General features: G+C 43.8%; 1 protein-coding gene across 2 annotated transcripts in view; it reads right to left on the reverse strand.

The window, feature by feature from the left end:
- HS6ST2 (heparan sulfate 6-O-sulfotransferase 2) overlaps positions 1 to 22,801 on the reverse strand; it is a 453,517-nt gene that overhangs the window by 215,813 nt on the left and 214,903 nt on the right. Inside the window, exon 3 of one of the 2 annotated variants that reach the window (XM_034650024.1) lies at positions 21,199 to 21,231. The exons of the other annotated variant lie outside the window; for it this stretch is intronic. Coding sequence (XP_034505915.1) covers positions 21,199 to 21,231 — 33 coding nt within the window. The remainder of the gene's footprint in view (positions 1 to 21,198; positions 21,232 to 22,801) is intronic. 2 annotated transcript variants of the gene reach the window in all.

Here is a 22,801-nt window from a genome sequence, read left to right on the forward strand (position 1 = left end):
GTCCTCTCTCCTTGCAGGTCATCTGGAATAAGAGTTGAGGACAGGTCTCTTGGGGAACTCAGTACTAGGGGAGGGTAGGAGAAGTCTGCATGAACCCTTGGACTTACTGTTTTCTCCCAAGAAGAAGCGGGATGATGAAAAGGGAAAGCCAGGGAGCCAGGGCTCATTTGGACATAGAAGTTCTGCTGTGTTTGCTAAAACAAGCCTCATTACCTTATATTGTGGCTTGGTTTAACGAAGGCCTTTGCTGAATAAACAATCGTACCTAGAGGCAACATGAAATTCCCGGCCCATGAAGGACACTCTTCTCTTGAGGGAGGTGGGAATCAATGCAGTGCGACGGCTGAGGGATCAATATTTCTCCAAATGAATTTCATCGTAAGTGACACTCCTTTGGGATAAGGAAGAGCCGACTGGAAATCATTCAAGGTTATCAACTGAACAACGGTATCTAGGGTATTCAGGCGAAACATTTGGAATTTAAACTGGTGGTCACACAAAGCACCACAATGAAAGCTGCCTTGTTTGTAATGTGCCCAAACGGAAGAAAACAGCCGGACTTCTCGATAACCCTCACACAAGTCTTCAGTCTAGCAACCAGACCAACAGCAGGTGGCTCTGTTTGGATTTCAGACAAGCCTCCCGAAAGAAACACAAATTCGAGCTGGCTCTGATGACTTTAGCGGAGCCTAAAAAGCAAGGGATGGGGAGGGGGAATCTTTCTCCCCGACTTCACAAGAGCCCAAAGCAATAGAGCAATGGAAACCCGTGCAAAATGGCCAGATCTCCAAAATAAAATGTAATTGGTAAGGTAAGGTCATAATTGTCTGAAACTACAGATTAGAACTCTAAGAAGCAAACGGGGAAATGCTAAGGTATGATACTCATTAAAGAAATCTTGTTTCAAGAGGCAGTGGAGGAAAAGCAAAGCTGAAAGCCCTCTGACCCTCTTAGCTGGGAAAAGCCATCATTTTCTCTTAGATCTAAGCTGCAGCAAATACAGGTGCTCAGGAAAGAGGCAGAAAGCAGAAAAGTGCCTTCACTGTGTGGGCTTCAATGACAGCTAGTCAATGCAAAATATGTCTTTAAACTGCATGAGAAATGATGCGTAGGTCGAATGTCCCAATGTGAAAAATGTGCCTTCCTGACCTTCCAGTGCTGACCCTCGGCCCCTTCATTTATCTCCTGAGCCTCTGTTCCAAGCCAAGATCAGCCTCCCTCCATCTTCAGTGACAAGATCCCGAACAAAGCTCTAGGTGAGTATTTAAATTCCTGCTTGAATGCCATTATTACGAAACGCGCCTGGAAAGCCTGGCTCTGTATGGCCTTTTGGAGAAAGATGCCACAATACGTAGACGAGGAGTTAGCCAGAAAGTGGTGCAAGCAAATAACGGCCCATCCCCACAACCTGCACAAGAGCAAAGCTGTTGTTATAGAGGTATTAGAATCCACAGTTCTGGGGTTTTAGACTCAAATTGCTGACTTAACCATTCAGGCTTAAGCTACAGCTAATCGATACAAAATGTGTCCTCCAACAGCCTGCAGACCCCAAATTGCTTGCTGCTGGTTATATGAAGCAGGTCATTACAAAGGGCAAACGAAAAAATGTCCTGTTAATCTCATTTGGAATTATCAGGAAACTTAATATTACATTTTAGAAAATTTAAACGTCTGATGAACCTTTACAGCATAGTAGTTCTCATTCGATTGTAAGCCCGAGATTCCATGTTTCTAATTTGATTCTAAAATATGGTGATTAAGAGTGCAAGTCATTGAATTAAGTCATATTGAACCAGAATATTCCAATGTCTGAATTGCCCTCTGGTTAAGAGCTGGGGACCAGAAGAAGTTATTTAACCCTTTCAGACCATGAAGCTACTTCCATTTAAAGTAGGAGGTGGGGGAGCCTGGATAGTTCAGTCGGTTAAGTAGCCACCTCTTGATTTTAGCTCAGGTCATGATCTCACAGTCCTGGGATTGAACCCCATGTCAGGTTACACACTCAGTGGGGGAGTCTGCTTGAGGATTCTCTCTCTCCCTTTCCCTCTGCCCCTCCTCCCTCTCTCTCTCTCTCTCTCAATTAAATAAATAAGTCTTAAAAGAAAAATAAAGTAGGAAGTGAATCTTTTTACATAAAGGGCCAGATAATAAGCATTTTCGATTCACAGACTCTGCCATTGCAGCACCAAACAAGCCACAGACAACATGGAAATCAATGCGTGGCCGTGTTCCAATGAAACTTTCTTTACAGAAGTTGAAATTTGAATTTCACATAATTCTGAAGCATCACAAAATATCATTTGTAATGTTTTTCAGCCATTTGAAATAAAAACCATTCTTAGCTTACAGGCCATGCAAAAACATGCAATGAACTGGCTTTGCCCCAGGGGCTGTAATTTGCTGACTCTGGTGTAAAACCTCAAATCAGCAAGTTCCCGAAGAAATGGAGAGTCTTCAGTTTCCCAAGACACTAACTTCCAAGCAGCAAACGCTGAGAGATTCAGGTACTTTATTGTTCAGCTATCAGCTGTTTATTCGAGTGAACGCATTTGTTGGAAAAAAAGAGACACAAGTTTTGTTACTTCCAATCTCCAGCAAGGTTTCTCCTCTGTCTCTTCCCATCTTCCTTTTCCAGCCCCTCACCTTCACCTTCTCTATGTCTTTTTTTTAAAGGTTTTATTTATTTATTTATTTGAGAGATAGCACGTGCACTTGCTCGCAGGGATAAGGGGAAGAGGGAGAGAGAGAGGCAATCCTCAAGCAGACTCTGTGCTGAGTGCGGAGCCTGACACGGGGCTCCGTCGCATGACCCCGAGATCACAGCCTGAGCCAAAATCAAGAGTCCGATGCTTAACTGACTGAGCCACTCAGGCGCCCCTGTATTTCTTCCTTCCATTTTGCTCAGTGACCACAGTTTCTTCTCACAGTGTTCTGAGAGTTTAAGAGAAGTATCTGGAAATACTTTAGCAGCATTTATTCCTGACCTAGACTCTTCCACTGCTTGTTTCCTAGAACATCTCACTGTACCTTCAGTCTGTTCTAATCCTGAGGTAATTTGGTCTCACATACAGACTATTTTAATTTTATTCACAGATCCTGTTGGAAATGACAAGAACATAAGTGAAAACCTTCCCCAGTCCTTTTTTTTTTTTAAAGCAATTTAAACTCCACTTCAGAAAAAGGATCCCAGTCTACAACACACTGTCATTTAAAACGCTACCAGCAAAGCCATTGATAACACTAGTATTCTATTCCAGAGGTCATGGTGAAAGGCACTGCCCAAACTGTAAAGTGCTCAGCCAGTGTTAGCTTTAGTTGGTAGTATAGTTACGCCAAGTGTCAAGTGAGTTTTTATGTCAACTTGTCCAAGTGAATTTTTGGGAAAGAGCCAGTGTTAGTAATTCCTGGGCTACTGGAGCTGTTCCCAAGGGGAAGATGAAGGCCTGCTCTCATCTAACAAAGCAAAGCCCTGGGTTATGGACCCGATTGTAGCTCTGTTTGGCTGAGGAATAGCTGAGGAGAAAGCAGAAGTCGACTGACTTCTGAGTCCTCATTTTGTAAAATGGAAGGCTTTGGAGCGATCCTTAAAGACCCTTCTCTGTTACGACTTCTAAGTGTTTTGAGCTGGAAATGATGACAAAGGAGAAAAGGGAACCTTGCTACCTCTTGATGTCAGAAAAATGATCAGAGAAACACCTCAGGCCTCTCCTGTCTGGTTGTCTCCGGGCATCATGGAAACAGAGTAGGACAGTCTTTGCAATTTTCCTGCACAGTTTCATGTGACATCACTGCCTCATTGCTGCCAGTCTTCCCAAAATGAAATCTAGATCTTACTCATAATTTACAACAACTGATTCCATGTCTGGAAGGTTAAGCACAGTTCGGTCCCAGACAAGAAAACGTCAATAAGCCCTAAGGTTGTTTTACAGAAAGACATACCTCTACGGGCTGTAGTCTTGGAATGCCTTTGGCCTAGAATAAAACCCTTCAGGACAAAAACGACTTTCAACAAATCATTCGAACAGCAACAGTCTCGGAGGATTTTCTCTTTAACTGTTCTTCCTCTTGAACTCCAGGCATTTTCTCTCCTCTGTTCCATTAAAAGTCAGCCTCTTCCCCTTCACTAAACGACTCTTAAAAAGTTGCATGTTTTTTAACAGTTCGCTCTCCCTGGGTGTCTTGTCTCAGTCTGACAAGATAGAACACGAGTGGCCCATATGTGAGGGGAGAGGGGGCACCGCGGTCTACAGGCAGGCATGGCTCTCTGACTTGTGGGTGACTCAAAAGCACCGCCTAAAACCCCTGGGAGGTCAAACAACAGGAAAAGCATCTGTTTCCAGGTTTGTTACTTGGGCTCGGGGAGGCAGGGGAAGCTGGTTGTTTATAGAACAATTTATGGTTACAATTTCAGGGGTTGATTACTTGATTTCTTAACCCAGCTCCTCATCCAGATCAAACACAGGTTCCAATAATGAAGTAATTTTAGGCCTGATTACAAACAGTCTCCTACGGAGGGCTTTTTGCCTTGGAACATGGAGCTCCCATCCCACACTCGGTGTCACAGGCAGTGAGGGGGACAAGTGATGGGATGGCAGCTCTTCTGCCCAGGCACAGGTTGCCCGATGTCCCCTTTCCTGCTCAGAGTTGTGTTGGTGTGGTCAGCGTGCTGATGGTGGGAGGGTGTAAGAACTATCGCGGCACTGAGCCGTCCCCTCCTCTCTTCCACGCGGGCGCCATTATTATCTTTGGACAAAACGGCCATTTTAGCCCTTCCTGCTTGCTCACTTCCGATGGCTTCCGATGGCCTACCAAATCAGGTCTGCATCTCGGCCTGGCATCCAAGACCCTTCCTGATGAAACCCCAGCCCCACACACGCTCTACAGGGCACCGCACTGCTCTTCCTAGACCTCTCTGTGCTTGTCCTTACTTCTAGGCCTTTACAAAAGGCTCCCTCTGCCTGGGCTGCGCTTCTCCAAGCTTCTCCTCCCGGCAAGCTCCTGCTTCTCTTTGAAAACCGACAGTTGCTGCCTTCTGTGTCCTGTCGGCTGCTCTCCAGCCCCAGGCAAAATCAATCTTTTCCTCTTGGCTCCACTCTGTTCAGATCTGATTTTATCACATTGAATCATAAGATCTGTCCACATGTTTATCTTTATTTCTACGTTTTGCGGATTGTGGGTGCTTTGTGGGGATGTGGACTGGGTTTCATTTCTGCATTTCCCCCATCTCCTTCCCATCCAGGCCGACTGGCACCTGGCAAATGTTTGTTGAATGCATCTGGATGACATGCAACTGTTTGGTATGCATTTTTTTGTTTGCTTTTTAGAAAGATTTTATTTATTAGAGAGAGAGAGAGACAGAGACCATGAGCCAGGGTACAGGCAGAGGGAGAGAGAGAAGCAGACTCCCCACTGAGCTGGGAGCCTGACGCAGGGCTCGATCTCAGAACCCTGAGATCATGACCTGAGCCGAAGGCAGACACTTAACCAACTGAACCACCCAGGTGCTCCTAGTATTCATTTGATCCTCTTTTGTAGGGATATGAAAAGACCTCAAAGGGTGGTAGAGTGACTACCTATTCTTGGCCACACTCATGGTCCTGTCTTTCTTCCCGTTACAGGTAAAAAGACTTCCCAGCCACTGACCCGGAGGGCTCTGTCAGCCCATGCTGCAGAAGGAACCATACATAATTCTCAGACAGCAAAGGAAAGCAGGCTCTTAGGAACAAAGGGTTTTGGGAAAGGCCAACCCTCTTTAACTGGTGTTTAGGGAAGGATCTCAGAGGTCAGAGCCTGAAAGAGGGAGCAGCATATGAGAAGAAAAGGCATTCCCATGTTTGTTTTGAACTTTAGCACTGCTGCTAAATAAAGGAGGGAGATAAAGGAAATGAAGGTTGAACGCAGTTTAAATTATTGGGGCAACATATTTAAATGTATTTAAATATATTTTTTTTTACCACCAGCTGTTAACTATATGAATACTCTGAAAGTCATTAAGATTTTGCTTAACCCCGAGGATAGCTTATGAATCTAAATAACCCTTCCAGTGCCTCTAAAAGGGGAATTTTCAGGGGCACCTGGATGGCTCAATTGGTTAAGTATCCGACTCTTGATTTCGGTTCAGGTCACGATCTCAGGGTCCTGGGATCCAGTCCCATGTCATTGGGCTCTTTACCCAGTGTGGAGCCTGCTTGAGATTCTCTCTCTCTGCCCTGCCCCCCCAATAAATAAATAAATAAATGAAATGAAAAGGGAGATTTTCAAAGGGAAGTGAGGTAGTTAATACACAAGCAGAGACTGAACTTTCTTATCTCCTTAAGAAACCTAGGATGGTCTCAGCTTCCATTTCCCCAGCCCTGTGTGCACGGACCACCTCTAAATCACGTGCTTAGCACCAGGTCACATGTCGGTGCTCGGGAACGGGGTCTGCAGTGAAGGCGCAGGTCTTACTTTACAACCACATTCCCTGAAACAAAGTGAGGCAGCCATCACGGCGTTCAGCGATTTAATGTGTTTTCATTGAAGCAGTTGTTTCAAAATAAGACTTGTGCCCTCATTCCACGAATGCTAGCTGAAAACCTACTGGGTGTCAGGCACTGTGCCTGATGCTGGAGATGCCAAGGTGAACGAGACAACGGCAGGGAACTCAAGAAGCACGCAGTCTAATAAGAGACGCAGATGGTTAGAGAACAACCTGTCTCCTCTTCCAGAGCCGGGCGCAGCTGTTCTCTTCAAGATCAGCAGTGGCTGCCTGTTGGCCAAGTCCAGTGACCTCTTTTTAAGAATCAGACTTCTTGGCAATCTTAGTCCTGTGACATTTGAGGAAAGACTTGATTTAACTTAAGGAGCGAGCCCTGCCAATATCTAGGGGAAGAGCTTTCCAGGCTAAGGGAGAGGAGCAAAGGCCCTGAGGTAGCAGCCGGTCTGGTATACATGAAGGAAACAAAGGAGACCAGTGTGATTAGAGAGAAATGGGCACAGAGCAGAGTAATAAAATATGAGGTCTGACCAGGAACAGGGGCCAGACTGGACAGGGCCTTGCAGGCCTTGGGGAGGCCTCCATCTTGGATGGGTGTCACAATAGGGTTTTGAACAGAGGGAGTGACAAGATCTGAATGAACATTTTAAAGGACCATCGGCCTGGCTGTTGGGAGGAGAAGAGCCTGCAGGGAACCAGTGGTGGAAGCAGGGGAACCAGCCAGAGCCTTTTACAGCAGCCTAAGTAAGAAATGACAGTGGCTTGGACGGGGACAGTGGAGGTGGTCAGATCCTAGCCATATTATGAAGGCAGAGTAGACAGACTTTGCTAATGGATTAGATGTGGCCTGGGAGAGAAAAAGAAAGGTGAAAGATAACAAGGATTTTGACCAGAGCAACTGGAAGGACATAGGTGCCATTTACTGAGATGGGAAAGATGAGAGGGACATGTTTTCGGGAAAGCTCAGGAGTCTGCTTTAGGGCAGGGGAAGTGTCAGATACCAGTTAAGCTTCCCAGTGGAGATGTGGTGCAGGTGTTGGTCATACGAGTCTGGAGCCCAGGGAAGAGGTGAGGCCAGAGACTTACGTGGGACTGAAGGCTGTCCCCAGCCTGTCAGCGTCCTGGCCAAGTAGGTTCCACATGGCTCAACCGACACCGTCACCCAGATGGTGTAAGAGCAAACTGGTCTGCAGCCAGCCTGGCCTCTTCACCAGAGTCCTCACACATCATGCTCACCCAGGCCTTTGTTCTTAGGACTCCCTTGGCCTGCAAATGTGGTGGTTCTAGTCCTGGCAAAAACTGGTTAAGAAAATACTATCCTGATGGGTATGCTATCTATTCTGTTATCCTGATAAGCTATCTTTCACTGAGGAAACACATTTTTGATGGAGCTGCTTTTCTTCTAACGTTTGCTAGAATCAGAATGTGAAGATTGTCATAAACACAAAATGGCATCCTGGATGCCACAGAAGCTTCTCAAGAGATCAACATCACATCAGGTTCCCCTGGTGGGGGACCTACTGTCAGGCCATGCACTCTCAAGCTAAATTCTTGGGCTATTATTTTAGAGGGAGAGGGTAAATTGTAAGCAAAGCAAGAGAATCACACTGTTTTGTTTCTTGCAGAAACTAATGAAAGTAGGAAAAAAAATACCAGATACTAAAACCTGCCCAAATCCTCACCTTTTATCTGCAGTCAGTTTGTCTGCTAGGTACAATGTTAGTTCCTTACTAAAGACACTCGCTGGCTGGAAGCCCGACATGTACTAATTATTCTCATCACTTCTCTAACCCTGCAAGTAAAATTCACAAAAGTTTAAAAGCAGGACAATTTCAAAGCCTGGGGAACACACTGTGATCAAAATTATCTGTCGAGCTTTAGAAACACAGACAGGTAGGTGTCCAGCCAGAAAGTTGGGCAAGCAAATGCATGGTGGGTTACTCGGGTTTCCTCGTCCCGAAGCCACTTTTCACCCCTCCCTCTGACAGAAGGTTCGCTGGGAAAGCTGAGGTACTGGTCACAATGTACAAAGCCTGACATCCGAGGCCTCCTTCCATTTGGGTGTTAGGGGTCATTTACAGAGCCTCAAAAACTACACTTGCGAGCCTGTAGAGGAAAGGGATGACCAAGCCAGTCTGAAAATGACTCCGTGCTGGGCCCCAGAAAGCGAGGCCTGCACCACACAAGGGAAACTGCCAATTCCTCAGATGGCCATGAGCGACGGCAAAAGCCGTGGGGTGATTTTGTGGTGCTGGCCAGTGCTCTTTGTGATTCATGGTCCGCTGGCCCACCGTAATTTTTGGTCTGCTCCTATCCTTAAGCTAGCCTATGCACGTAGGCAGCCAGTGTGTCTGTCTGTCTGCTTGCCTGCCTCTGTACATTTGCTGCCTACCCACCTGCTGGCCCTTTCATTTCCCGAGCACCCTCTGGGGAGAACTAGAGAGTTGCTAAGTTCTCCAGAATGATCTTCTAACACAACCCCCTCGTTTGACAGCTGGAGAAACCGAGCCCCAGACAGAAGTGACTTAAATGGGGTCTCACGGTGAATGCAACAGCAGAGTCGAGATGTGATCCTCGCTTGGCTGATTTTTCAGTTCTCGGTCTCTGTCCATCTCTAGCTGCCTCTAGCTACTTCATTGGTCTTTCTCTATCTCTACATATCTGCTCCTCTCTCAGTCTGTCTTTCACACCTACACACGAGTTGGGGGAAATTAATCTTAGTTTGGCACGTGTCCCACTTCTTTTTTTTAAGGTTTATGTATTTCAGAGGGAGACGGGGGTGGTGAGAAGCTGAGGGAAAGCGAGAGAGAAACTCAAGCAGACTCTGTGCTGAGTGCAGAGCTCAACGTGGGGCTCAATCTCACAAGCCATGAGACCACGACCCGAGCTGAAACCAAGAGTCAGTCGTTTGACCGACTGCACCACCCAGGTGCCCTGACATATGTCCTACTTCTGCACCATTTTCTCACAACTGATCACATCCTCGTAACATAAAGTCTTAGCTCCTGTTACTTCACCAAAGCTCCAAGCTTTGGTCATGTTTTGGTAATATCTCCTTTTGCAAAAATGTCAAACTAAGCACGTTTATTAATTCCACAGATGTTGCTTTCACCTGTGGGATTATTACAACTAGGAAATATCTCAAGGCTAGTTTCTTTTTTTTTTTTTTTTAATTTTTATTTATTCGACAGAGATAGAGACAGCCAGTGAGAGAGGGAACACAGGCAGGGGGAGTGGGAGAGGAAGAAGCAGGCTCACAGCAGAGGAGCCTGATGTGGGGCTCGACCCCATAACGCCGGGATCACGCCCTGAGCCGAAGGCAGACGCTTAACCGCTGTGCCACCCAGGCGCCCCTCAAGGCTAGTTTCTTACATTAAAGTTTTATGATACCTCTTCTACCTCCGAGTTGACCCCGACCTTAGAGTATTTGAAATACAGCACATATTTCCCCACGGCAAACTGAGAATCCACTTTTAATTTGATCCATACTTTCCAATGTAACTTGTTGATAGTAAAAAAAAAAAAAGAAAGAAAGAAAGAAAAGAAAAAGAAAGAAAGAAAAAATTGCTTGCATTCTCATCCCCAATTAAAAAAAAATAACCCTGTAACCTATTGCATATTATATACAAAATTGCTTTCAACTTGAAAAGTCGCAAAAAGAGAGAAAACACTCTCCAGAGGCTTTACAAATCCTGTAGAATGTGACATGCCACTTTCTGTTTTCTCTGAATTTATATGAGAAGGGAAATGAGCATATCAGGTGTGATGGATATTCTTTTCAGTTTGTTGTCTGTTTCAGATTATAAGCTCCCAGAAGACAGGGCTCTCTTAATCCTCTGCTCAGGGCCTATTTACTGTCTTACGTAAACAGGCAAGGAATCCGTGCTTTCAGCTGCAGTTGCTGCGAGCAATGGAGCTGGTGTTGCAAAAAGGAAAAAAAAAAAAGAAATGAAAATCAAGGCTGGCTCCTCACAAGAGGTCAGCTGAGAGGTATTCTGACTCAGCCTGATTCCACATTCAAGGAGAAACTCAAGAATATTCCCTCTAAAGCCTACTTATTTTGAAGCTAGGTCACACCACTCTATCCGTCTTTGAAAAATGGCAAATAGATTTAATACGGATGCCTGTGAATGATGCCAAGGCTGCAAAGAGATTTACTGGAGGCAAAGAAAATGAGCATCCCTGCTCCGTGACTTGCTATAGCGACTCAGAGACTAGTTTTCCCACTGGCCGCTGACCCAACAACCTCAAGCTACAGCAGTCTCTGAGGAACCAACCGCGTACCTTTGGATTCACGTGCCCCAGGTTCCTTCAAGTTTATCTGTCTCCCCAATTCAACCGTGGTACCACAGAGGCAGGGTCTCTCTCTGATTCACCTCTGTACCCCCAGTGCCGGGCACAATGTCTGGCAAGGCCGTTCATTGCTCAAGTAAACACCCGAGGGGCAGATCAAAGCTTCTCAAAGCAGGGGACTAAAATCACGCTAAAGATAAGATTACACGCCAATCACTGGCTTCCTCCCATCTTACAAAACGATCTTCGCTAGCTCTCCTTTAGTGGGGACACACCGTTGCTTATAAACATTTTCTCTTTTCCTACACGCTAACCAACTGAATCTCATCCAAAGGGTATATTAGCGTTCTACAGATTTATTTGATACAAAATGGCGTAAATGAAATGTCACTTTATGTGGACTAATAAGATGAAGGGACTAAATTATAAGCTGTCATCATCAAATTTTGCCTATTACAGCTGTACTACAATATTCGGGATATCTCTAAATGTTTATTTATTGCCCCACTCCTAATCCTATGATATTTTTTACCAACATAGTAGTTAAAGTACATTTGCCAATGATGACAAAAATGGGCCAGATTTAAAGAGAGGGAAATAGTGCTGCTGACAGCTACAGATGCCTAAATGTTCACTGAAGGACAACAGCCATTGTTCCGATCCTTCCGCTGCATTTAAAAACACAAAAGTGCCCAAGACTACTCAGCATAGTATATGTTTCATCGGCACTCAGAAATATTACATTAATTACATGTAACCCTCGTTTGGGGCCCAAATCATTATCAATCAAGTTGATCTTCTACCCTATTTAGGAGACTGGGCTCCATATCATTTTGGACGATTCCAAAAACCATATACCCCCACAAAGGACAAAATTTGTCCCCACTGAGTTTATTCCAAGGGCTACACATTCTCCTAACCCTCTGCTTATCTCCTTCATGACATCGATTACAATCTGGACATGCTTTCTTGACTTGCTTGTTTTGGATAGTCCATAGCTACCACTAGACCGTAAGCTCCCCGAATCCTTAGCACTAAGAATAGTGCTGGGTTCTGGCAGATGCTCAATAAATAATACATCTGTCATGACAGAACGGATTAATCAATTAATAGCAAATCTTCAACCACAGGACAAGATAATCACCCAAGTTGGAGGTTTCCTCCTGGTGCCCTCAAAGCCACTGAAGGCCATCTCCTGTTGCCTTTGGTCTCAGTATGATTCAGTGCCAACCAACCTACGATTGCAGGCTATGAAGAACCATGAACAAAAGTACTCATGCCAAGATGTGAAACACCTCCTCCGTGAGAAGAGGAAATCAGAGTTCTTGTGCTTCAAATTGCTGTAGGACGGAAGGTTGGGAGAGGGGACCATGCCCTAGTTATTCTGCTTTCACTCTGCATTCAGATTAGAAATGCACTGCTCAGGTACTCACATTAAACTGTAGTTCATGTGGATTGAATTTCAAATCAACCTCAAGAGTATTCTTTTATTTATAAGTATTTTACTAGCATTGGGAAAGAGACATTGAAGGTGCTCATATAAAAAGGAATCAATGAAGCTTGCGGAACTTTCCTGGTGGATGGTTTCACGTTACATTTTATGATCGTGGAGCGTGAAATCACATGGCTCTTCAATGGTATAGCATTGTATAGTTTTCAGAGGGTCTTCATCGTACGGTTCCCATCCTCCCATCTTATTTCATCTTCTCATAAAAGATACCAGCATTCACAGTTTATCAGTAATTACTTTTTTTGAGCTCTCTTAGTTTATTTCACCCTTCTGAATTTCAGAAAACCCTCTGTTTCCTATATAACCAAAAAATAACTCTCATTAATTAGTCAAGAAAGGCTATTTGTGCGAAAGAATATCACAGTGACCCCTTTCCTCTGCATAGGTTCAGAAAGAAGGCTATCATCTGAAAGGTGTCCGCAAGTCAGAAGATGGCTCCTGCCTAAAGCATCACATAATGTTCATTTTTTCCCTGTAGCTTGTATTTTTTTCATGCAAACAAGCTGCAGTGGGCTTAAGAGACTCTTTATTTTGCCTCATGCATCATCCATGACATTGTCAGATCAATTCATATGAAAAAAAATGGTGGAAAGACTAGGTACGGGCTCTTCATAAAGTCTTCTGTGCATTTCCATTTTAATATAGAAACAATCAGTAGAGGCCATTTAAAGGCCCATTTATGCCAGTTTAGGATGACTCTGACATTCCCTGGCTGTCCACGAGCAGCCTCCTTTTAGGGCTCCTGACAAATGAACAAGGGCTCCCAGAGAAGAGAAGGTAAACTGTGCCCTGTGGCAAGCAGAAATCAAGTCGGAAATTGTAGAAGCCGTGAGAAGACTGATGTTCTGCAAAATGCCATTTACACACGGTCTCTAGCATACCCATGGCCCAAAGTATGAAAGTTTGAGAAGTTTTCAAACCACATAAGGCCTTGATGAAGCCCCTTATAATTCCAGTGTCTGGCTGATGAGGCAATTCTGAGTGTCTGGAAAATCAATGGAGAAAATTGGACGATAAGCCAATGAAAGTGAAGGGACAGGAAGCCCCATGGTGCCACGGTGACAGTCATTTTTTTTTCCTAGTGCAATTTTAGGATTTCGAAGAAGGGCCATTTGCCAAGTCGGAAATATTTCAACTCTGGAAGGGGAAAGAAATAATCTAGTAATTTCTAACTTGTGAAATAGTGTTCCCCATTATACGTGCACATTAGATCTCCAGTGATATATAGCTGTACTACAAATGCCCTGGATAAGACATTGAGACCAAACTAATGGAAAATATTGCAGACAAAAAAAATCTAGAATCGTGAAATAGAAAGATAAGGCAGAGGCAACAAATACACCTGGACAAAGGATTTAAGGAACCAAGAACCTAAAATCAAAGACTTTTGATTCTTTTGAGGGAGAGTTGTAATCAAGAATGGGTGTTAAAGCGATGATGAATACGTTTACCTGTGGCCCCCCAGCCTCTAGCCACAATCTCCCCTTCTGCATTTGTTTCTAGTGAATCTGGAGTCTTAGGCTCCATTTGCAATCCAGCCACTCTCTCCTCTATGGCACCTACTTCTATCAGCTGACCCCAGACCCCCCCAAGCAAAACGTGTTTTACCTATCGCTAAGGGATTTTGCTCACCTTCATTGATAAAGTTCTTTGAGAATAATGAATTACAAGTGCTGTGAACAGAAGTAGCACCAAGGATTAAAGAGCAGAAGTAAGCAACAAAGGGCGGTTAGCATAGGCAATTGCAAATCGAGGGGCCCGGCAGGATGCAGTTGACCAGTCTCAGGTCTGCCGCTAACCGTGTGTACTTAGGTGAGTCATTGTCTCGGTGGGCATCTGGTTCCTCACCAGCACAACATGATGGCCTTTTACATTGGAGCCATACGGGAGCTCCCTGGGCTGTCTTCCTCGCCTTTTTCCATAAGATCCCTTTCCTCTTCTATGTCCAAATCCTGTGACTGGAAATTACACAGGAGCTTTCTGGAGTTTCTAAACCCTCTTGGATCCTGTTCTCCTTCAGACTCTCTTGCCACAAAATCACGGCCAGCTTCTCTCTGGAGTTTTAAGAGACGGCACTCCCTGAGTCACGCCGTGTTTAGAACATGGTGGAGTGTTGGAATAGTAAGTGGAAGAGTGGCAACAGAGAAGGGCGTTCCAAGGGTACTTCGGATGGTAGTGATTCGTATCCGGTCTGCCTTCTCTGCAGCCACCCTTCCCGCTTCCCCATCTTCTCCCACAAAGTCCACGGCAGCAGATGCGGGAGGGTGTGGGGAAGTCAGGGAAGGCAAGCTCCCAACTTGTACCTCAGTTCCTCACTGAGCCTCAGCGGGGCACCAGGGAAGACGGCCCAGTGATGGCTGGAACCATCCCAAGTGGCCCTCTAAGAGTTAACGTGCTTTTCTTGGCATCTAACTCACTCGTGGGCAACACGTGCGTCATGTCATTTTGAAGACAATTTAGCACACCCTCCTTCATTTTCATGGTATTTGGTTTTTTCTCAAGAGTTCCTGTGGGCAAGCTGAAGAGACAGTGAGTGTTCGGATATTCACATTTAAGAAGCTGACAGTTGCATCTGTGGTGTTAGATTGCTGCCCTAGCTGGCCAAGGTTAAAACAAGATGCGATGTTTTAACTTCTTGTGACATTTACAAGAATTGTAAAGCTGCCTTTTGCCGGAAAACTTATGCTTAATCTAAGCAACTCTGATTATACGAGAAAATATTCCTACACATCCACTTTACAAAATTACACAGAATGTTGGAAAGAAATCTTGGCCCGTGTCTCTGAAAACAACTAATTGTACCACTTTAGAGCTAGAAAGAACCTTAGGGACCATCTACTTTCAAACAGTGGTTTTATAGACGAAAACAAACAGGCTCAGAGAGAGGAAGTCCTCTGTCTCAGATCACACGGATCATTTGTAGTGTAGTCTTCACCAGGGCTCTTCCCTCTGCAGAAGTGGGCAAAGCCAAATGCCACCACAATTACTAACTTTCAATGTTTGTGTTTTTCTTTCGACAGGTAGTTTGCCTTGAGTAACAAAAATGCCTTGAGTGATCAAGTGAAATATCCCTAAGGGGTTAGTAGGCCCCTGGATGGTCTATGACAGGGGAGAGGGTGAACCTGCCGAATTATGATGCTGACAAGGACAAGAAAAGTATAGAACAGAAGTCTAAGAAGAAGGTATATTGGGTTATATTTCAGGGCTAGTTAAAGGAAGGTGGTCCCAAGGATAGAGTACCCAAAAGCAGCAAACTGAGAATTAGTACCAAATCCACTATGAAATAGAGGAAACCAAAAGGCCTGGACAAAGTATTTGTGAGGTCTGTACAAAATGGACACAAGCAAAGAGCAAAATTTGCCCTGATCACTCCCCACCCATCCCATCACCGTCCATCCACTTTGTTTTATTTTCTTCATGGCACTTGTCTCTCTCCGAGATTAGCTTGTTCATTTACTTGTATACTTGTTTGTTTTCAGTTTCCCTCCAACATATGTGCATATACCCCTTAAGTAACACGGGAACAGTGGGGCGCCTGGGTGCCTCAGTCAGATAAGCGTCCAACTCTTGATCTCAGCTCAGGTCTCAATCTCAGGGCCGTGAGTTCAAGCCCCACATTGGGCTCCACACTAGGCATGGAGCCTACTTTAAAAAAAAAAAAAAAAAGAAACACAAGAACAGGAACAGTGTCTGTCTTATTGTCTCCAGCGCCTAGAACAGTGCCTAAAACATGTAAGCCCTCAGTAGATGCACACAGAGTGAATAAATCTGATCATGGTAGAAGAAGTCAGACTAGGGTTGATGCAAACCAAAGACATCCAAGACTATAAATTCAAGGATGGTTTTATTATTCTTTCTTCCAATCACAACAAGAGCAGTATACCAATGTCTCTAACTAATGTAGGGCAAAAAAATAAAATAACACTGGTCAATATATGCAGCATTATTACAAGAGCTTTCATGCCATGAGAGTCCCGAAGGCAGTAGGTGCTGATGGAATGAAAGGCACTGGTCCATCTACATATCCATAGTAAGAGCTCTGGGGCATCAAAGTAGGTTTTCGGAATTACAAATGCCACGAGGATCTTTGGGAATTAAGAATCACCATGAAGGCGACTTTGAAATTGACAACTTGGGACCAAGAACACTTCGATTTAAGACCTGCAAACAAAGGGTCACGCTAAATTTCAGAAGAAGAGGCTGGGGTGCACCGATGAAGGCCAAGATCCCACCTGAGGTCAGAGCCATTACAATTTGGAGGCTAAGATGGCCTCTGAAGACTCCATAGGGCAGTAACTCAACTGGAAGAATATCAGTAATTTTGGGTATGGGGTCATCCTTCTTCAAAAGGAATACTGCTTCCTGTGCTGAAGCTACAAGCCGGGTCAGTAGTTGTGGTGAGAATAGCTCATTTACAAAGAATTCTCCTACAAAGAATACTATACACATTAACCAGGATTTGTCTATCCCTTTGCTCTAATTAAATTTTAGAGTTAGACATAATCATTCTTACTCTGGCCTGAAACACTGAAAGCCAGCTAGAAATGTAAAACCCCAAAGTAATTCAATATTTACTAAATTTAAAGGAAGTGATCAATTTCTAATTCGAATTTATGCACATTCTTTTCCCACTTTAGCATTGTCTTATTTCCCTTAAGTTCCTCTTTGGTCATTAAGATTGTCTGCAAGGTTATAGTCATTGAACAGTTTGTCACAGCTGCAGATATTTCTAGACCAAATTAAACTCTCAATGTACTTGCATATAACTAAAGAAAAATGTATTAGGCACTTAAGGACAGATACTTTATATGTTCTATATTCATAGCCCCATTGGTCCACAGAGAGCATGGCATCTACCAGGTATTCAGTAAATATTTGCAGACTGAATCAAGGAAAAAAAATTATCTACCCTTTTATGGAATTACGTTCACACATTCAAAAATCTCAGGCCCATCTGGCCCAGCACGTGCGTACGTATGTGTGCGTGCACGTGCTCTCCAAATTCCCACGTGCTCATCTGGGTTGAATACATTATCCTTCCTCTTGGCACGCGTGTCTGTGTAACAAAACACCAAAGCAAGATTAACCATGGAAATCATCCCCAGAAAGATACCTTTAATTAACATTTCCCTCAAACACGCCAACCTTCCAGCACCTAAAACTTGAACTCAATTTTCATTAGGGAAGCTATTCCCTTCTCCCTAGAAAACATACACTTTTAAAGTTTGAGCTCCAATTTACATCTCCAAGTTCATCATAACAGAAAGGCACAGTTTACTTGTCATGCTTTCCCTGGAAAATTCATTTTGAACCACTTTCCTAACCTAGCCTCATTTCACATCTGCTTAGACTAATGTCCAGCACTTCTTCCGCGTTTTCAGCTCTTACTACTTCTTGAAGCTAGATTTCCCCCATCTGTATTCCTGAGGCGGATGACAAAAGCCAGACTACACTTCAGCCTCCTAGGATATCCTGCCCTGGAGATGCTCAGCAGGCAATTGGAAATTGGAGTTAGCCTGGAGCTCCGGAATAAGTTAAGGATTGAAGAGGTCAATTTGGGAATCATTAGTGTAGAGGTGAAAGGTGAAGCTATGTGGGTAGATGAAGTTACCCAGAATGAGAACATAGCAAGAGAAGAGAAGCAGATCAATGACAGGACCTTGGGAATTGCTCCATTTAAACGCATGAGGGGGAAGGAGAGGCTGTGTGTGTGTGTGTGTGTGTGTGCACGCGCGCATTCATTTCCCAACTAAGGAAACTTAAGAAGCATTGAGAAGAAGAGAAAAGGTGAACCAAGGTAAATGATGAATGCTTTCGAGCTAAAGAAGATGTGCAAGAACACTAGAATCTCCAAAGAGTTCAAGAAGACTGAGGCCACAGAAGAAGCCATTGGATTTTGAAACATGGCCGTCATAAATAACCTTTAGGCAAGCAGCCTTCCGATGTCAGTCTTGTGGACTCTGTGTGCCCACATGGAACCACAGATGTGGTTAAGTGTATATGCCTGTACCCCAAACTACCATAAGATTAAATATTAGATGTAGGACTGCACTGGGTGTGTCAGATAACGGTGGTAATAACCACTACCACATACTGATGGCTTATAATGTGCCAAGAACAGTGCCAAGCGCTTGATAGGCCTCATTTCAATTTAATTTTTGCAATAAAGCTATAAAGTGGCTACACTTTACATGTGCAGAAACTGACAGCCCATATGTTAAATTAGTTACTCAGGGTCACGCTGCGAGAAAGTGGTAGTGCCAGGATTGGACCGGAGGACGGACTGACTCTAAAAGCAGTGAAGGAACACTTGGGCCGTGGGGACGTGAGCTGGGTCCTCTGTGCACGAGGAAAGAGCTGATAGTGATTGACGGTCTCCCATTGCCAAGTGCTTTGCCTAGGACATCCCCTTTCACACCTACACCGTCAACATGACGGCTCTGTTTAGGGTAACCTTACAAAGGCATATTTTTTAAAAATCTGATTCAGCTTTTTAGAGAAGAAGCTGAAGCCATAGGATTCTAAAACAGCCCGTTATAAGTCAAATGTATTTACTATCATAGCTCCCAATGGTTTGAACATTAAAAAAAAAAAAAAAAGAAAGTGTGGCGTCATTGATTTGGTGGCTGTTCCTGACATCCAAATGATGGACAGTCCAACTCATTTGAAAAGTGAAGGAATTTGACAGGTGATCTAACAACCTCCTCCAGCCTTGAACTTCTCTGATTCTCATGAGCATGTCTCATGTCAGTACTTTTGAAGATGTGGAGTATGGAGTGGAATGTCGAGTGCAGCAGCAGAACTGGTTGGTACCTCAGCACCCTTGTCTTCCTTAAACGTATAGAGGCCTACAGTTAAAATCTTATAAAAATCATCTTTGGTGGTGCGAACCATTGGTCACTAACTTAAACAGAAACTTGGAAACTCCATCACAAAGTGATACACTGAAATCCAGCCAAATCATTTGCTTACAAGCAACTGCAGACCTTATAATATGGCTGGCTGTCGGAAAAAGAGAGAGACAGTGACACTCTGGCAATTAGTGTTTTTGCTGTCTATAGGAAAACAAATGAGGTTCTGGTCTGAAACAATTAGTATCACTGTTAATTGTGCGTGTGCGTAGCAATAATACAAGGCATTGGGGATGGCTTCCACTGATTGTTCTCTTCTTTCCCTGGATTACAGAATCCATTAAGACAACTAAATAATAGCAAGCATTTATGCAAATTGTTAATTATGAGGCAGAGATCATCATAATCTTGTATATTTCTCAAACTGCATGTGCAGTGGGGATTACCAAATGAATCCTTACTTCATTATTTTACTAGTGGTTGAAAAATATCCTAGCCTTGCAAATGGTTTTCATGTATCATTCAGCCCACCAGCATTAAAAATGGCCCCAGCGACATTTACCAAAGCTGTTCCTTCTCGCCATCTGTACCTCCCTTCCTCTCTCACAAACAAAGAGCAGGTATAAATTGCTCCACAATAACTTCTAGTCAAACTGATCAGCGCCGTAATCCAAATAGAGCACAAGATTCACTCTGTGATACAACAAAACCAGTATAGATACGTGCTTCTATCGTGCAGTAAATTTTAAAGCAAAATGAAAACGAAATTCTCAACATTTCCCCCATTAAACCAATTCCTGGGATAATAGCCTGTATGTTATTGGCCATTATCTTAACGGTCATCCACTCTTTTATTTTACAGATGAGGAAATCAAGGCTCACAGCAGAGACGGGCCTTCAGCAGAGTCACCCCACTCGTAGTATCTGGCCACCACGACACATCCAGTCTATAATCTTGAAATGCTCTCCCATACTCATGTTGTTTGATTAGGAGTCTGTGTGGGTCTGTACCATTTATCACAATGAACTGTAATCTGACCACGGAATTAAAGACTGAATTTACTATTCTCAGCTGTCGAATCCACTGGAGCCGTAATGAGAATATGGAAGCCCAGCTTCTGAAAGCCAAACTGTGTATTTAAGAAATGGCCCATCTATTCTATTTGAATGAGAATCTGCCCCTAAGTGGAGGAATCCCAAGGCTACCACCTTTGCTCCCTAACCCTTTTGGCCAGGCCGTAGTTAGGTGGACTAGAAGAGAAAGCAAAGACAATGGGAAACATTGCTGGTGCCAGTAAGCCTCTAATAGTCCGAACACAGTACTGGTAAGCATCGTGATCTTAGAAAACCGTGGGCCAAGCAACGAGCGCACACATTTACAGGCTAGCTAATGATTCTCACTAGTCTCTTCAGCACTGGTTGCAATATGAGGGTACTGCAAAGGTGCTCTTCTGGAGCGTTCTCGAAACGTACACCACCCCCACAGTTAGGAACTTTCCTGTGTTTGGTTAGATTTGCTCTGTTGCAGAGTTCCTGTCAGAAAGGCCCCTCCCCTATGGGATTATTCTAATTTGCAAGGCTCCATATTTACACACTTTAAAAGCCTTGATATTCTCAAATAATTGATTTTCTCTCCATGAAATGCTGACCTAGTTGTTCCCTAAACCACCAAGCGGCCTAGTGACAGGCAGGCGTGCGTGAAGCACTATGAAAAACACCTCGTCGATGGTGGGGTGTTCCTCACAAAACGCTCTACTATGTCATCTTATTTCAGTGACAAGAAAAAGGAGCTCATGGCCAACTGCCCAACTGTCTGGGGTGCTGGACCTGAACACCCATTTCTGCACTGGGTCAGCTCTACAGGCCTGAGACTACATGCCTGGGTAGTTTCAGCTGTTTTAAACTTATAAAAAAAAAAAGAGAGAGAGTGAGAGAGCACCCAGGAAAGAAACTGTCCAAGCCAAAATCTAACTATTCATTGTACTGAAATCAAACCAATAGCTGACTGTAGAATCTGTTTATTCTAGCTTACTTGGGTTCAGTTGAACTAAAAATATATTGTCACTTACCTTGCTGCATCTAGAATCTGAAAAATCCTCCACCTGTTAAAGGAACAGTAAAACCAGGTGCTAGCAAGAGCTTGGTAAGAGAGGAGTTAAAATAATAAAAGTTTTCCATTTTGCTTTGCTACTGTGTATTCTTCCAGTTTCCCAAACCACAAGGAAACAACTCATGGATGGCTCCCCCACTCTGCTCCCTATTCGCTCCTCTCCAGGAGTAGGGATTGTGAATCAGGGGGCTCAGGTGGGCAAGGCAGTGTGACAGCCAGACCTCTGGCAGGCTATTGGCTGAGAATGATAGAGCTATCACTCGGTCATGCTCGTTCCTAGGCCCTTCCCTAAAGAGATGGAGATCTAAGCAAAACACAAATGTCAATAAACCAAAAACCAAACCAAACCAAATGCTATGGCATCACTAACATGGAGGCACCTGATGGAAAAGACTGAGGAGGAATTTACGGGATTTAAAAAAAATATTATCAGTAATATATGAAACACAAATAACAAAAGGAAAAGAAAAGAATGATTAGACTTTGCTGATGCTCTTCAAAAAGATGAAAACTCCAAGTGCACACACAGTGATACATAAATCGTCCCTCTAGTCCCTTCCCCCAAACACAAGACATCCACCAAGGTAAGCAATGTTTCTCCAGGCAAAACAAACAACCAAACAAAACAGGCTTAGCTTTTTTCTTAATATATGTCTTAAGAGTCACAAAACACTAATTCTATTACATGAATTTCTGATATCAGCAGGGACTGGGAATTTGTGCATGGGTCAGTTGCTAATTTGAGGGTTCAAGTGGACTCAAATCAGCTTTTCGTTGTGTATTCAGCCAGAACAAGGGATATCACAATGTAATAATACATTCATGCCCAAAGCGAGGTATACAGCCTGGGGACAAGTGCTTCTTCACATCCAATGCCTGGATGCTCTCGAAGTGAGTTAAGAGAGACTCTTATCATCAGTTCCTGGCTAAGCCCCCCTTCCCTGGTTCTGTGAGTTGTTAAGACTGTCGTGAGCCTGACAAAATCTCTGTTAGACAAGACACCCCCATTAGCTGACTTACCATCTGGAGCCCAGCTGCAAGAAAGAAGTAATCTAGAATGTTCTGACCTACCCCATGACCTAGTTTTCCTACACAATAAAGAGAGGCTAGGACCTATTCCACTGCACTCGGCCTCATGAACAAAACATAACACAACTTTGAGTGAAAAAATAAAAAAAGAACAAACAACGACAAGGAAACATAAAGCTGTATGTTGATTCTTAGTACTAGAAAATTCCAATGTCAAGTATGTAGCACGTTCCAGTACCATAATTTTCATTCTGCTGCACTAATAGAAATCCTCAAATAACAGAAGTATGTACATAATTGATTTATATGGGGATTGGAGCAAATTTAACTCTGACCAGGGGAACTATTATCTCTTGAGATTTTTAAAAAATTTCTATGTAAATTTCTCAGCTGCCTATGAACGTTTGCCTGATGATTGCGCTGAGAAGACTTTTGGGAGTTCATTGCCTTACCTGGGAATCCAAGTTGTCAGAAGTGGAATTTCAACGGTGATCCAGGAACGCATTACAGGTGCATCAATCAAAAGGGTGGGC

The sequence above is a fragment of the Ailuropoda melanoleuca genome, chromosome X (genome assembly GCF_002007445.2).
Source record: "Ailuropoda melanoleuca isolate Jingjing chromosome X, ASM200744v2, whole genome shotgun sequence".
Taxonomy (NCBI): Eukaryota; Metazoa; Chordata; class Mammalia; order Carnivora; family Ursidae; genus Ailuropoda; species Ailuropoda melanoleuca.